At 44.7% G+C, this 16,272-nt stretch overlaps 2 protein-coding genes and 1 long non-coding RNA gene across 3 annotated transcripts in view; 1 reads left to right on the forward strand and 2 right to left on the reverse strand.

The window, feature by feature from the left end:
* The window catches only part of LOC119024387 (DENN domain-containing protein 5B-like), a 20,366-nt gene extending 10,261 nt beyond the window's left edge, over positions 1-10,105 (reverse strand). The window contains exons 1-6 of the mRNA XM_037107161.1: positions 9,997-10,105; positions 5,089-5,198; positions 3,544-4,261; positions 2,420-2,607; positions 761-1,258; positions 426-657 (exon numbers count right to left, since the gene is read on the reverse strand). Coding sequence (XP_036963056.1) covers positions 426-657; positions 761-1,258; positions 2,420-2,607; positions 3,544-4,261; positions 5,089-5,198; positions 9,997-10,105 — 1,855 coding nt within the window. The remainder of the gene's footprint in view (positions 1-425; positions 658-760; positions 1,259-2,419; positions 2,608-3,543; positions 4,262-5,088; positions 5,199-9,996) is intronic.
* The window catches only part of LOC119024393, an 11,412-nt gene extending 1,043 nt beyond the window's left edge, over positions 1-10,369 (forward strand). Inside the window, exon 3 of the long non-coding RNA XR_005076462.1 lies at positions 9,988-10,369. This is a non-coding gene — a long non-coding RNA (uncharacterized LOC119024393). The remainder of the gene's footprint in view (positions 1-9,987) is intronic.
* Positions 10,370-12,308: 1,939 nt separating this feature from the next.
* Positions 12,309-15,908, reverse strand: armc10 (armadillo repeat containing 10). The gene is made up of 6 exons (XM_037105890.1): positions 15,626-15,908; positions 15,254-15,399; positions 15,008-15,142; positions 14,734-14,910; positions 14,446-14,517; positions 12,309-14,215 (listed from the first exon to the last, which is right to left on the reverse strand). Exons 1-6 carry the CDS (start codon positions 15,879-15,881, stop codon positions 13,964-13,966), a joined length of 1,038 nt encoding a protein of 345 aa, XP_036961785.1. The 5' UTR covers positions 15,882-15,908; the 3' UTR covers positions 12,309-13,963.
* Between the last annotated feature and the right edge of the window lie 364 nt (positions 15,909-16,272).

Genomic DNA, 16,272 nt, shown 5'->3' on the forward strand with positions numbered 1-16,272 from the left:
ATAGTTAATCAAATAAATTAATATATTTAAAGAATAACCAATTAAATGTGAAAGTAAATAAATCAGTTAATTCATGTAAAGCTGAACAAATACAGAAGCAAATTAAAACAGAAATGTAAATTTATGTTACATTTTATAAATGAATTCATGTCTACATTTATTTTTTATATTGTTTTGCTGCATTTATCGGCACATTAATTTATTAATTGAGCCATTTATTTATTTATTTTGATTCCTATAATTTTTTTTAGTTTGACTGTTTCGGTCTTCCAAATTCCAGAAGCCTTAAAATGTAAACATGAAAATAAAGTCTAGTCTCTTTTTCTAAGATTCATAATTCTGTTCCTTGTTGAAGTGTTATATACAACATGTGAGTCTCAGTACTTTATTTCATCCTCTTTTGCTCATGAGCACGTTCGCAGTACCTGATTCAAAGAGCGAGGTGCACTTCCTGTAGCGACAGCTGCGGGACTCCTCTTCGTCTGTGTCGTACAGTCGTTCTCTCTCCAGACGGTTGTCGAACAGCTGTTGCATCGGATCTCTATCCGCCCAGCGAGATATCACCTTCCCGTCGACAAACGCAGAGAACATGGACGTCTCCAGGAACCGGGACAAGAACTGCAAGTGGGTCGCCGGCTGAACTGAGAGGAAGGAGCCCTGAAACATTGAAAAGCACAAAGACTTTCAGCTTGGACAGATAAATGAGGTTTCTATAAAAGTATTTAAAAAGCACAGAAAAGCAAAATTGGAAGATCCGTACCTTGTCAAAGCTCAACGTTCCCTCTCGGTTGCTCAACCAGGAGTCCAAATCAAGAGCGCTGTGGATGACAAAGTCCTCGTACCTGCCAAACATGGCAGCAAAGCGTCCGGCGAACACCTCCCTCAGCTGAATGTTCAGCTTGGCGGCCTTCAGATCCTCCTCCTCCTCCTCAAACACGTGTCCCAGCGTCTTCTCTCCATCTGACATTTTTCCTCCTCCGCACCTCCGCGCCAGAGCCTGCAGCCTCTCCAGCACCGCCAGCTCCTCGCCTCCGAGGTTCCCGTTCCTTCTGTCCTCCATCAGATCCTCCAGCACCAGGCTGCTCAGGCGCGGGGAGGCGGTGGCGGGCTTGGTGGCCGCACCACCCTGTGGAGGGAGCCCAAAACGCAGCAGCACCTCACTCAGCTCCTGGATCAGCTCGATCTGGTCTGGAAACAGTGGGAGGTCTTCAGGGGCTTCGACACAGTGATTGTCAATGTCCACAAAGCACAGGTTGGCCTGCGTGGGAGGAAGAGACGAACACGACGGTTATAAATATGAGATAAACACTTTCTCTCCATCAGATAAATCATAACAGGTTTAACCAATCACAATGAGCCGTCTCTCCTGGCTGAGCTTTAACATCCAATTAAGATCAGAGATGAAGATTTACATTCCATTAATAGATTCTTGGCGTTTCACCGTGATAAGCCTTCAGAGGATATTAGCAATGTGGAGGATTATCCAATGATTACTGTTATCACTGCAACAAGGGGGGGAAATTGTGGAAATATCAGACTTTCACACCAGTAAACAGACAAAGAAAAAAAAAAAACTGAGGCCTGCAAAGCTGCTGAGCAATGAAAGTACAGAACTGTGCGAGAACGATAGGCACCGAATTAAAAATACTGCTTCTGTAAGCAGCAGTGCAGTCAGCAGCATCGTGACCTTCAGCGACGACCTCAGGCCGTCAGCCTACAGCCTCGGGGGGGAAAGATGGGAGATGTGCTGTCGGGCGGACAGTTACAGACATCCTCTTACTGTGCTGACTCATCCGACAAGCTAATGTCCTCACATCTTTGTCTCATTCACTTCAATTATCAGAAGATCACATGTTTTGAAGGCTGAAGGACGACGTGAACTGAACTGTTCCCTCGTCAACGTTCAGAATAATAACACAAAGAGGAAGAAAAAAAAACACTCCAACCAAATCAAACATGCACGAGTGCAATATTTTCCCTCTTCCTTGCAAATTACCCCCCATACTTGAAATTGCACAACTCAAGAAATAAGTGGAGATCCCTAATTCTCATTAATTATTCACTGAGACCCATTATTCTGTATCTGGCATGCTCTGCTTTTTGGCTTTCATCCCCCCTCCCCTCCCCTCCTCTCCCCCGGAGCAGTCTTTCAACTGCCTCCTTTCTGGGGCAGAGCGACTTCAAAGCGGATTCAGTGAGACATTCATGCGGCATGAAGTGATCTCGGGTGCAGGATTGGACTGGTGAAAGGGGAACTGTATCGCCCCAGTCTGACAAGCCGGAGGCAGAGGAGCAAAACTGTCACGCATGCAGCACAGAGGGGATCAGCAAACGGCTGAGAGGACGCTCCAGTTACATCCTTTTATCATCCATATTTCGCGTCCACATTTACACAGAAGATCCTCGTTTACTCCTTTACCTCGTGAGGAAGGTGGAGGGAGGATCGCTGAGCTCCTTCTCTGCGGTGGATACCCATCATGAACGGCACAGGAGCCTCCAGGAGGTGATGCAGCGGTGCAGAGACGATGGGCAGGTAGATGTGCTGCCACTGGAACGGGAATAGCAGAGTGGTGACGCCCTCGGCCACTGTCATCAAACGCTGGTAGTCTGCGGGAGAGGAGGGATTAATGTCAATATATATGTACAGAGAGATGAACTACTTTTCCCTTTAGCAGTATTATAATGAAGCTGTTTTCATGAGATGCTTATAGAACTATTCAATTAACACTCCTGTTGTTTACATGCTACAGAGAACAGCCCGGTTAATGACTATTACACATCAATCCTATCAGGCATGTTGTTGCTGGAGGTCACGTATGGGTTAACTGTCCTGTCACTGATATATCAGTATCAGCATAAATACTGTATTCATGTGGTAATATGAGCTTTTCTTATTTTACAGAATATAATGAAGAAAAAGATACTTGGTGTATAATTGTTGAATTCTCAGTTTAGTTTATTGCTTCAGTGCACTGAGGTTATTTTGGACGATAAAGTTTATCGTTGACATCTAAAATATTCACATAGGCACCTTGTTTGATGACCAAATTTGAGGGATAATTGCAAAAAATATGTGTTTATGTACAGTATATACTCAGCAATGGTCACAAATATCACGTAAAGGTCGGGATTTTTTTCCTCAGTGTTTTGTATTTGTTCTCTGTGAAATCTGAAAGTTAAAAAGGTCAAACGTCGGCACCAACAGAAGCTCCTTTCTCCCACAGAAAACACCTTGTCAGTAGTACCACCTTTGATTTCTGTGACTTTGTAAGGACTGGTTAGTGTTGCAAGTAGGAATTGACTCAGCATAGCTGCTCTGTTGTTAGTGGTGCTGGGTCAGGCATGTGTGAGTTGACCAATCAGAGCAGACTAAGTATTCGGGGGGGCTTAAAGGGACAGAGGGGGAATACACTGCTACAACACAGGACAGTATGGGAAAACTGATGTGTTTTGAGCATTAAAACCTGTAAACTTATTCTAGAAGTAACCCAAGAATGTTTCCTTTAACAAACTTGCATGCTGGGAGCTGGGCAGTGTGCTGACCTTGAGAGCAGAGCAGGACTTGTGTCTCCAGAAGCACACAGGTCAGTAGCTGCACCATATTGTCCACACCCAGCAGGGAGAACGCCTCTCCGAGGGGATACTCCCCCAGCGGAAGCTCTCCCGGCCCCGGCCGCTGGCACACAATGGGTCCCTGCACCCCGTGAAACCTCAGCGACCTGCCGGGGGGAGGCAGGGGCACCTCGTACAGGATGTTATGGATGTAGCTCTCCAGAGGGAGGGGCGGAGCTGTGTGTGATGTCACGGCCTGGTGCAGCTGAGACAGAAACTGTCGAGCGGCCTGGAGGAAGGGGAGCGGCGTGAAGAGGCAGAGGGCTTTGGACACGTACAGGGTGTCTCGGGCCGGGTCGAAGGAGCCCGCACAGCCGAGGCAGGCGGACACCCCGGCCAGAGACTCGGCGTCTGACTCGTCCAAGCTGCTCACAAGAGAGTCCATGCTGGAGGTGGAGGGCGACGAAGCTGATGAAGACGAGGAGGAGGAAGGAGAGGAGGCAGAGGAGGCTGAGTGGTGCTCCACGTGGTGCATCTGGTAGAGAGTCTGCATGGCAGTGATGATCTGAGCACTGGTCACCTCCTCGTAGAAGGTGAGGACGAAGCCGTAGGAGCGCGTGCCGTCGTCGAAAGACATCGTGAACGAGTGGAACTGAGGATCGAGCCGGTCGGCCTGCGTGCGGAAGGAGAGACCCCTCGGCATGCAGAGCTGAGGAGGAGGTGTGAGGAGAGAGGAGGAGGAGGAGGAGGAGGAGGAGGAGGAGGAGGAGGAGACATGAAAGAGGGTTGAGCTGCAATTTAAATGTGACTTTCAGTTATGATCTGACACCGAGCATCAAAACAGTGAGACCAGTTTCATTTACGTATGAAGATAACTGACAACTCACTGACCCAATGATCTTATTCACTTAATTCAAAAAAGATAGTAGCAAAAGAAAAAGAACAGTTCCAGAGGTGTGCAGGATTTATGGGAATCTTTTGGCAAACATTCCTAATCCTATATCTCTTAATCATCAAATGAAAGAAGAATTGCATTTTCATCGCATTAAATAAGATGCTAAACATGTAACAAGATCTCATAAACTACATTAAAAGTATTTAATATCACTTTACATTTCACTGATACCATCAAGGAGCAACACCAAATACTGTGGTGTCCACTGGGAGGCTGTTCAAGCATCTAAATAAAATGATTAATGTAACTCAACGTGGCTGCTAACGGTTCTTTTGAGGCTCACGCTTTCTTCATCCTGACCTGCTTTTCCTGCACAGAACATGTTTTGTGTTTGTAGACAAAAAAAGAAAAGAAAGAAGTGAGTATATTCTATGAGAGGCTGCAGACAGGCAAAGATAAATGGCTCCTAATACCCTCATTCCCAGTCCGTGTTCTTATCATGTTCCTCTTTTGTCACTTGTAACAATATTCACGCACGCTGCCGATTGGAAGGGCCACAAAACATTTGCCCTACAAACGAGGCACGTCTTATCCGTCCATTGTTGTGAGAGAACATGAACAACCCTGATCCAGTGTCTCACCATGTTGACAGCATCTTTGTTCAAGGGCATCCTGTCCGTGCTCTCGGGGTAGTGAACCAGAACCTTTGACTTGAAGGACCGCCGAATTGGGCTCTGCTCGAAGGCCTCGCCTGAAAGACAGACAGACGCACAGGGGGGGTTAAAAAAAAAAAAAGAGAGATGTTACGGGATTATTGTTTATTATCAGGGAGTGATCTTTGACCTTCAACACCACTGAGACAGAATACATTACGAGACATAAAGGTCAGTGCAGAGGACATCACAGAACTACGGCGACTGATTTATGAAAAGTCTCGGACAGGACGTCCTTCTCTGACACGGCCATTCTGCAGCAAAGAGGGGAAAAGCCCTTCTGAGGGTTATGTAACTCAACTCATTACCATACAGATAGACTGGGGAAGCAGTACAACACCCCTCATCCCCGACACTCTGCAGCAGGGAAACTCTTGTAGTGGGTGTGCTCAGGATGAAAAATATGCTGCTTTCACACACATCAAAGCGCTAAAAGCTCAGAGTAAACGATGAGAGATCTCTCTAGAACGTACTGTACACGAAGGGAGTGAATCTGCAGCACCTGCAAGAAAACTCCACCACATATTGCCACATTCACAATGCAGAGATTTGATGCATCGCCATGTCCGGATCAAGTTTCTCCCCTCTTCAGTCTCTGCACCTTGTGTCAGCTTGTAGCTCCTGTTACATGCAGCCTGCGTCAACACAACAAGGCTACGTGCTGCTGAAAAAGAGATAGAAACCAACTGTGTGTGCATGAATGAGATACTGGGGGGGGGGGGTGCCCTTGGACTGCTTCTCTTCACACTTTATTTCAACACTCCGCTGTGAATTCTCAGACTTCATGTTCAGCGTTAATCAACATCACTGCGACTAACACGAACAAAAACACCTGCGAGCGAACAGTCGTCCCTCTGCTGCCAGCTCTGACGCACTCCATCAGCATTCAGGAACATCCGCCTCACCTGCCCACGAGATGACGCACGGCGGAGAGGAAGCTGCCGCCACAGGCAGAGAGACGGAGGGGACGGAGCACCACTTCAAGTAACACTGAGTCAGGCTGGGAGGTGGGAGTCACACGCTAATGGATCACAGCGACAAGAGCTGGAGTCGGTGTTCTTTTGCCACGGATACAAATTGGCGTGGGCGCTGAGAGGCACAATCGGATCCTCGCGGGAGAAAGACACCGTGGCCTTGGAGATGGCCATCAGCACAAAGCCGGTTACGTCACGTCGGGTTTCATCAGCTGACCCAATTAAAAAGCCCACACTCCTCCTGACACGAGTTCCCACCATAGATTCTACACTGAACACATTCACAGCCACAGTCTCCCTCTTTGTCTCGGTGTGAGCAGAGCAGAGTAAGAGGGAGGTTTGTTTTGGGTTTGAATGACGACTTCTCTGCCGTTTCAGCTCAGGCTGTAATTAACATGTTACCTCCTCTTTCCTCCACATTAACACACACAGTGTGAACTATGGGCGAGCTAATGAGGGGCAGAATACTCACATTAGGGCGGCAACTAACGATTATTTTCACTGTCTATTAATCTGTCAATTATTTCCTTAATTAAGTGATTAGCTGCATGTCGGAAGTGGGTGAAAAATGTCAATCAGTGTTTCCAAAAGCTAAAGATGACGTCCTCAAATGTCTCGTTTTGTTCACAACCCAAAGATCTTTAGTTTCCTGTCACAGAGGACACAAACTGTTGACGTTTCAGAAGCTCGAATCAGAGTGTTGACATTTTTTTCTCGAAAATATCAAACGACAACAATCGATTAATCATTGCAGCTTCGACATCATCAAATAGGACTGCAACTACTGATTGATTTCATTGTCAATTCGTCTGTTGGTTATTTGCTTAAATTTGAGAAAATAATGAACAATACTGTGTTTCCCACAGCCAAAGATGACGACTTCAGATGTCTTGTATTGCTGACATCCTGAGACATGTTCCGGTAACTGTCAGAAAGGAGTCAAAGACGCCCCAAAAGACTGAAAATATCACTAATTAAAAAGTTGACAACTAATAGTTACATTACAAGTTATATCATCAAAAATCTCAGCAATAATTTTCACAATCATTTAAGGGCAGGGAAGGAAAGTTCAGCCCAAATTCTAACCCAAAGCGTCAGTACTTTATGACCCAACAATCAGCCATCTTTCTCCAGAATCGCCTTACCACTCTTTAATGTGGCTTATATTTACTTGACTCGTTTTGTCCATAAAATGTCAGAAAATACTAACAACCGTCAATCGCGATCTCCTAAAAAAACCAAAGATGGCATCTACAGATTGCTTGTTTTTCAGCAAATCCTCACAGTTGAGCTTCTGCAACCAGTTAAAGCTGCTGTGAGCACTGATGTCCTTTAAGCTAACTTTCTGTTCTGCAGTTAGCGATCTCCTCCCTCCTCTTCTTCTGCGTCACCACATGAACGTGGAGCTGCAATCAGCAGACACAAACACGAGGATCCTGCTCTCTGTGTGGAGGTGGAGGAGAGACGCGTGTTACTGACTGAATACGGAGCTATTTAAATCTTGTTTTAATAAAAGTACAATCACCCAGAGCGGCTTTAATGTTCGGCATTTCTGAAATATAAATCAATCGACTTATTGTTTCAGCTCTGATCCTCAGGATCCTCGTCACTGTCAACGTTATATCAACATTGTCAGTGGCTTTTTTTTGGGGGGGGACAAAAACCACAAAGCATTTCATATTCGCTCCACGCTTTATCACAGCAGACGTATGGCCCTGAATGGTCCCCCATCCCTAAAAACAGGCTCAGTTAATCAGGGACGATTGAGCAGCCATAAAGACAGACATCTGTCATACTCACCAAGTGCATTACCCCTACAGTCCCATTCATCACATCACTACATGAGTAGATGTGGACAGATATAAAGAGGGGGAAGAGATTAAAATGACAGTGAAATGTCAGCCGGCAGTGACTGATGAGCAGTTATTCCTTTTTGGCTCAAACGGTCTGAATCGCTCCGTCTCTGCGTTACAGATTTGTCCGTCCTCACTGAAGGTGAGTCTCATGACAAGAGAAGATGACAAAACTTTTCATCTCAGCCCTGAGACAGAGACGTGGAGCCGGGTTTTGTGTGCTTAAAATAAGACTTAAAGGGTGTTGAGCACCTAAAAATAAAAACCAGGCTGAGGAACAAGCAGAGAGAGTGTGTTAGTAAGACAAAAACATACACATCTCTGGAATCAGGCTGCTCAAGCTGCTCACACATGTGCGGTCAGGGAGTTCAGCCCTCCACTGATGTCACCCCCCCCCTGTTGTGGCAGTCATCGCGCCCGTCCAGCGTGCCAACACTCAACGTCACGTGAAATTTGATTAGGCTGCAGAAAAAAAAAAAAACACAGTGGCGTCTATTGAGAAGCCAACAAGAGCAGATTGTTTCTCTGCAGGCATTCACTAATTACACACACACAAAAAGAGATACTGTATGACCTCACACATCCATAACACCCCCGTTCCTCTGCTCGAGGAGTAAACACCCCCTTGCTCGACTGCAGCTTATAGAATATGCATGCATGGTGACAGAGATACCTTGAAAGGAGCAGAGCCCCCCCCCCCGTGCTGCAGTGTGTCTGGGGGTGACCCACTGTTACATAAGCAGATTGCTGGAGCTCAGATATACTATCAGGCAGCACCGTCACTCGCAGCGGGGAGCCAGATATCAGAGTCCCTGATGGTTAGTTATTGCTCTGAATAATCTGCAGCAGAGCTCAGGGCTCATCTTATATCATTCGAGGGATATCTGACAGAAAAGAGGAGGCAAGGCTGAGGATGTTTGGTGACAGCCATCTTCTGTGGGAACACAGGGTGGGACTATTGTTTCGAGTCTGGAAGTGACGTTGGAGGTACGAGCAACACCTGAACACGGTCCTTTTTCTCCTCACGCCGAGGCTCAGCAGGACACGTGCAGGCGTCACCCAGCTGAGCCGAGTGTCAACAGCAAAGCACCCACACCAAGAAAGCACCCACACGTCCCTCCACCACCACCACCAACCACCACCTCGGCTTCTCGTAAATAAAAAAAAAAAAGGACAGAGGTGCCTCGCTTGGTAAAACAAAGAGCAGAGAGACGATGGGAGAGCTGAACCTCACAGATTATCACTGCTGCACAAGTGTAATCTGTGTCGGTTCTGTCTGGATGCTCCATCTGTGATCCAGCCCTTTTTGTCTTTTCTTTTCTTTTTATATATTTGGGGGCAGGACAGTCGGCTGTTTGTCCTCAATCCACTCGACCCTGTCCCTCCTGGTCCAGGTGTAGCAGTGGATGACTTGCAGAAACAGACGGAGATATTTTCTCAGAGCTGTCGTGGAAATCTGATCAAAACACAACGAGGAGCGCTGTGATGTGCTTTTCTTTCTTCTTTTTTTTTTTTTCTCCCCCCACACAGCAGAGATGATACAAAAGGCAATAGCAGAGAGGCGATGGAGCATAAATGTCATTTGAATCCAATAAAATTGCTTCAAGATCAAAAGAAAAATTATCATTCTCTTGGATTTTGTGTTTTTTTTTTTTATGTGTTACACACTCAAACAAAAGGTTTGGCTGTGTTTTTCACCAGTATCACATGTTTAAAATGACACAAATCCTCCTAGAATCATATAACAGTGAATATCAATGACATATATTAGAAATTAAATATCACAGGCCATGTTTAGGCTGTTTTAACAGGCTGTACTCGCAGATTTTTTGTTGTCAACAAGGCTTTGTGGGGTCCAATCAAAACATATACAAATGGACGTCACACACACACACACACACACAAACACACAAACAGCACGACACCACATGAGATGTTTGACATGAAGCATGACATGTAACACATCCTGTGTCTGTGTGTGTGTGTGGATGTGCTCATAGATCGTCTACCTGCTCCATCGTCCGGCTCCAGGCCCGTCTCCGTGTCCACCCCACACACCACAAAATAGTGGGCGAATCGGCAGGAAGCCGATCCTGTGGCCGCCGCAGTCCCGTTCATCCTCGACGCGGTGTGAATGGTGAGAGAGAGAGAGAGAGGAAAAAAGACAGCTCCGATTATTTCTCTGCTTAGCGGGGTTGGATGTTCATAGCGGATGCGGCTAATCCGGATTGTTTTTCGGCCCCACCACCCTGGAGCCGTGCGCTGGGTCGCCCGCACCGCCTGCCTGCACTCGCTGCTCCGCCGTGAGAGTGTGATGGAGCCGAGGACGATCCGGCGATGGTCATCTCGTTTGTTCAGAGGGGGGAGGAGGATGTGTGTAGGCCCAGTGAAGGGAGGGAGGGAGGGAGGGAGGGAGGAGACAAAGACCTGAACGCATCATCATCATCATCATCATCATCAGAGCTAAATCAGCCTCATTTTTAAAGGGTGCTGTCCGAATGTATCATCTGAGCCCACATCACAAAAATCACGATTTTTCAAAGGGAGTTCTGTATGAGGAGGAAAAATTACCTAAGTCAGAAATATCTTGATATGATCAAATTCAGGCTGTTTATGTCTATTTAAAAAAAAAAAAATCATTTTAACAATTAATACCAGACAAATGGCACTCAGTAGAGCGCATACCTCCGCCAAGACACAACAGTCCCCTTAATTCAATCTAAAATCAAACTCGATAATCTTGTATCAGTTTACATTTTAATCTACTTTACCATAATTTAAGATCACCAGGCCCACATCAAATTCTTCTCACTCACAGACACCAGCCACCTGAATATGTTTGTTTTTTTTTTTTTATCGACGTCCATGCCTTGTCAAAAGAAATGTCCAATCTTTCAATTTTGTGAAAGTGAGAGAAATTCCTTTATTCAGATTCACACAAAAGGTTAACAGGGTCTGTTCTGGGCTGAGACAACATCCTCTGTCCAAGTTTCGTGGAAATTTGTTTGGAGGTTTTATTTTAAATCCTGCTGACAAACCAACATACAGACAAACAAATATACACAGGTGGAAACACAAAGCGGACGATAAGTGCTTAAAGGGCCATTATGTAGTTCATGAGAAGACATTTAAATGAAGTACTTCAGTATTTATAATTTTAATGAGGTAATAATACAAACTCAGAAATATTTATTTTTCTGTAAGTGAATAAACAAGCTGTTCTCAGGGGAAAATAAGGTCCAAGAACACTGTATGAAGCTAGAAAGTTGGGAGGGCTCGCCAAATATAAACCCATTAAAACAGTTTGTTTATTCAGGCATGAAAATGAAGAGTTTGTTTATTTAGTTTGCTTAAGCGTCTTTCTCTTCTGATTAAAATGTCTTTTTCTGCACCTTTAAAGGGTCCGTTTACTCATCACAAGAAGATAGATATTGTTTAATGATGTTTGTGGCTCTGAAGGGAGCTCTTTAAAGTCTGTTTAAATAGTTTTACTTCTGGCAAATCCATTAACGCTTCAAAAATCAAGGTGATGATCATCTGTGAAGACTACGTAGCAGATTAAATGGTGCGTCATAAAACTGAATTTTTGCTGCTCAATTAATTTCCTAAAAGAATCAAAAATCCCCAATGAGAACTTCAGGGTTGAGCCTAAAAAACACGTCCTCCCAGCAGCTCTCTATAGGATTCACACAAATGAAATGCTCATGGAGTTGCATTATGGGAAATGTAGGATCCAGTGCTTTTAGCAGTTTGCCCAAACTAAGATATGTAATCTTCTGTTACTCTGAATGTCACCATTCCTTTTTAAATCTGTCTCAAACTCAAAGGACAATGACCTGTGTATCCCTTTAGCATTCAGCCAAACGCAGGTGAGAACATGAAGGTCTTTAACCTGAGTAAGTCAGGTCAAGTCTCATACCTTCATGTTTGATCCAGTGCTGTGGTGCATTGTAACTTCTGTTCACTAAACGTTGCTTCTACACGAGGTTTGACTCTGAGAGCAGTTAGGATGAGTCATACTAAATGAGCTGAGAGGCCCAGAGAGTTCACATGACTGAAGACAATCAGAGATGCATTTTTTTTTTTTTGTTCAAGGCCACTGACAGATATAAAGACAAGCAGCGGTAATTTAACCACCTGAGAGCTAATGAAAGGTGTTCAGTGTTCTTGTTACTACTGTAGCAGCAGCAGCATTGTGAAGATGACGTGTGCAGGTTGTAAATACGACCTTCTCACAAAAGCTTTTCGCTAAAACAAGTGAGTGCACGTTGCTCGTTGAATATATTTGAGTAACCAGGAGAAATAAGGATGTGGATAGCTGTAATATGTCACACTGAGTATTTATTGAACCATTCAAATAGACATAACAAACATATTTCTCTTTTTCAAGGCAAAATGCTAACTAACGTCTTTAAATAAATATGATAATCTAGGTCACAGGTAAATCAGCCTCCTGCTGTATTCTGTTCTGGTAAACCATTTTGCCTGAGAGAGATTTAGGATTTGGGTTCCATAAAGTCCAAAACATAAAAAGTGTGCAGCATTTCTTTACTCCCAGACGTGCCATAAAATCCTTGCATTGAAAAATCGTAGTCAGAGATAATCGTCACATTTCTTCTCATGCAAATTAGAGGTACGCGCAGACACCCATCTTCCTGTCTTTAAATATTGTTAACAAGTCAGCATATGGGTCCGCAGCACCAGTCCTCCGGCTAGACAACATGTGGGCCTGTCACTTTCAGCCTGTCTCATTATAGTGAGTGTATAACTTAACATAATAAGGTAGAGATTTAACATTCAATCGCTGTTGTAGCTCCAGTTTACGCATAAAAATTAATCATAACTGTTATTACTATTACACTCTGCTCCGTCTAAAGGGCAACCCTTTCTCTGTTTGTTTTCAAGCTGCATACCTGCATGATATTTATGGCAGCTGAAACAATTAAAAGCAGTCCAGACATCCTTTTCCCCTGCAACTTCCTCCAGATCCTTCCTGGGGGGATTTGCAGGTGTCTCCTGAGCAAAGAGACGCAGCTCCATTAGTACGTCTGGGATCAATGCTGGGCTTTTTTGTTGTTGTTCTTAAGCAGGCAGCACCGTCAAAGTCAAAGTTTATCATCCAACCCACCTCAACTAGCTCCTCTCTGAACGCTGGGGGTGCAGTGTTTCCACTCCACAGTCTTCCTGACATTTCACATTGTCAGAGAACACAATGCCAACAACCCTGTACTTCACACTCGATCTTCTAAAGTCACTTATTCTCAAATTAAATACTCAGATAAAAAGATTTTGCTCTCATTGGAAAAACACCATGATCGTTAGATCCTGCATGTGGACTCATTAGCGAGGACTGGAGCTGCAGTGCATCCATTCATTCGTGTCTCCAAGGCATGCAGAGGTGCGCGGCCACAAGAAACCTCTTCGGCTCTCCATCCGTGTGTCTCTCTGAACCACAGACGGGGTAGGTCATGCTGCGCAGGTCATTCCAACACATTCTCTAGAAAATGTCTGGCAGTGGGTTTGGGTTGAGATATTTCACCTGGAATACGTCTTCAGAGAAAGCAGGTGAAGCTCTCAGAAGGAAGGGCACTGAGGATCTTTGAAGGAAAATAGTCTATTGCTGGCAGGGAAAACAAACAAAAGAGAGAGGGCAACCTCTTTCTACACTCTACTGAATGAATGGCTTCTTCCTGCTTCCGTCTCATTCATCGCTCATCAATTATTTGCAGTGTAAGAAACTGGAAATCAGGGAAGTGGCTGGTGAGGCGAAATGGATAATTTAGCTGCATAGATGAGTGGTAATAATATTGTTCTGGGGAACACAAAGAGTGTAGGAGTGTAAGCAACAGGAGGCTACGCAGCTCTGACTTTTATAAGTCAACGGTTTTATAATTTAAATGAGAGGGTGACAGGATGCTTTGGCAAAAGTGAGTGAAGCTAAAGCTGTGCATGGATCAAGAGTGCAGAGAGAGAGGCCTATGTCAAGATGCGAGCCACCTGGGCCTGAATCTCCGCATCGGTGTGTGAGAGCAGCTGCACCAGTCTGCTGTGGAGCTGAGAGGACTCGTCTAGCATGACCCGGAAGAGGCAGTCCTGTTTCCGTCTCAGTTCATCAGCCACCTGGGCAGAGGGCCTCCAGGACTTTAAGTTCCCTGCAAACGTCAGCAGCCGCAGAAGCACAGCGGGGGCTGTCCGTGCGTCAAACAGCAGCAGAACAGATGCTGGTGCCTACAGCAAAGGCAGAAAAGTTTAAATAAAATGAGGATAATAAATGAGACTTGGACCGTTGTGACTGTGATAGACTGCAAAACTCTTATAAAAAGAAACTTGTCTAGTTACATTGCTAAACTATTTATCTTGTTACAGCATAAAACATTTAAGTCCTGGGCCGCCTGTGAAGATTCCTTACCCCAGCACACCTGATTCAAAGAGACTGCATTTCATCCCTTGGTTCTTACCTGAGCTTGAACAATGTCATCCATCATATCTGGATTAGATGAAAGATTCACAAGGACTTTTGCAGCCTGAACCTGTAACACAAATATTGAAAGTGCTTAATTCATTTGTGATGCATTAACAACAGCTCCACTGGCCTCATGTTTTCCAACAAGAGCTACAATTGGTATCAAATGTACCTATACATTAGAATAATGATATAAGAATAAAATAACTTTTACAGCTTTTGACAGTTGATTTTAGAAAGATGTGCAGAACATCAACCAGGCGGAGCTTGAAAAGATACAGACCTGTAATGCTTCATTGCTCACGACAAGTAGAGAGAGTAAAAGTGTAATAGATTCCTTCAGCAAGTGTTGATGTGTATCTGTGACTGACAGGTTGGTCAGCAGCCTGAGAGCACCGAGCTGAAGGTCAGAATTCACAGGGGACATCTCGATCAGCTCCAACACTTGTGGAACATAAACCTGCAAGACAAGGTGAACGTTTAAGTCAGCAGTAAAAACGATCTCGTCTGCATCAACAGATATGCTGCCATTTGCTGTGCAGTGTACGGCAACATACCTTTATGTGTTCCTGGTTTGGGATATTCATACACAGGTTATTTAAAGCAGTCAGAGTCTGCACTCTGACTTCTGCCGCAGGATCAGAGAGGAAACCAGCAATGATATGAATCCCTTCAAATTCTCGTATCAGATTCTGGAGGAAAGAAAGAGAAAAAATACATTACATTGCTGAAAAGAGATGTTATGAAGGGATTTAGAGGAAATCTAATCGGAGATTTTTAGATTAGGTTTTGTTTTGTCATACCTGATTCACAGTGAAGGCGGCTGCGTTGCCCAACGTAAGCAGGATCCGACATCTGTCAGAAGGATTACTGCTGGTCTGCAGACACGACAGCAGCATTTTCAAGTGCTGTGGCTCCACGTTGCCAGGTGACTGGTGAATGATGTCATCTGTGGAGCACAGGTCACAATAAGTCATTTAACCAACATTTAATAATATGTATTTGCACTTGAGGGGACTGACTCAATGAATCTAAGGCTCATTATGTGATCATGTTTAGGGGATGGCAGAAGGTACTTTTTGAGGGATTATCTTCAGATATTCACTTCGCTGGGGACAATGACACATCTTTAGATGTAGTTACTGTGAGTATTTAATGAGCTCTATGGTTCTTACCTGATGCAACATCAGGTCGGGGACAGACAACATCCAGTCCAGACACTTTTGCCAGCAGGCTGCCCCGCTGTAGAGTAACCTCACTGGGCTGACTGCTCCTCACAACAGGGCTTTCACTGGTGACACTCTTCTTGATTCTCTTAAAGCTTCCCCCGCTGATTAGTTTGTATATCCCGTAAGAGGCTCCAGCTCCGGCTACTATTCCGAGCAAAGCCTTCATGTTGCCGATCCTGGGAGTGATACTGCCATCCCCCATGCTGCTGCTGCTCTGTCTTTAGCTAAGCTTTGCTAGCAAGCTAACGTTAAGCTACAGATGCCCTGGATCGTTGAGAGTCAAATCGGTTATATCACCAGCTAACTAACTCAGATGTTTAGTTAGCTAGCACTAACGACAACTCATCGAAACCACCACAAAGCCCACCCAAAGTAACTGAGACTGATTCATTGTTCTGAAAACTGGAGAAGTTTGCTGACAAGCCACAGTTGTCAACAATGTTGTGTCCCGTTGTTCCGGACGGTCATTGTTGCCAGATTGGACAGGAAAATAAGTAGACCAATCAGAGCCTATCTAAAAATATGAACTATAAAATATATATCATAAAATATCTGAATATATATTATCAGAAAAAGTATCATTGAAATATATA

This window comes from Acanthopagrus latus, chromosome 8 (genome assembly GCF_904848185.1).
Source record: "Acanthopagrus latus isolate v.2019 chromosome 8, fAcaLat1.1, whole genome shotgun sequence".
In the NCBI taxonomy this organism is placed as follows: domain Eukaryota; kingdom Metazoa; phylum Chordata; class Actinopteri; order Spariformes; family Sparidae; genus Acanthopagrus; species Acanthopagrus latus.

Bases quoted from the DNA above. Each gene is read 5' to 3' on its own strand.
- armc10 (XM_037105890.1), bottom strand. From the start codon at position 15,881: ATGGGGGATGGCAGTATCACTCCCAGGATCGGCAACATGAAGGCTTTG. The intron at 14,518-14,733 runs GTCTGTATCTTT...TTTGTGTTACAG, and splicing joins TGAGCAATGAAGCATTACAG to GTTCAGGCTGCAAAAGTCCT. The intron at 14,216-14,445 runs GTAAGAACCAAG...CCTTTGCTGTAG, and splicing joins ATGACATTGTTCAAGCTCAG to GCACCAGCATCTGTTCTGCT.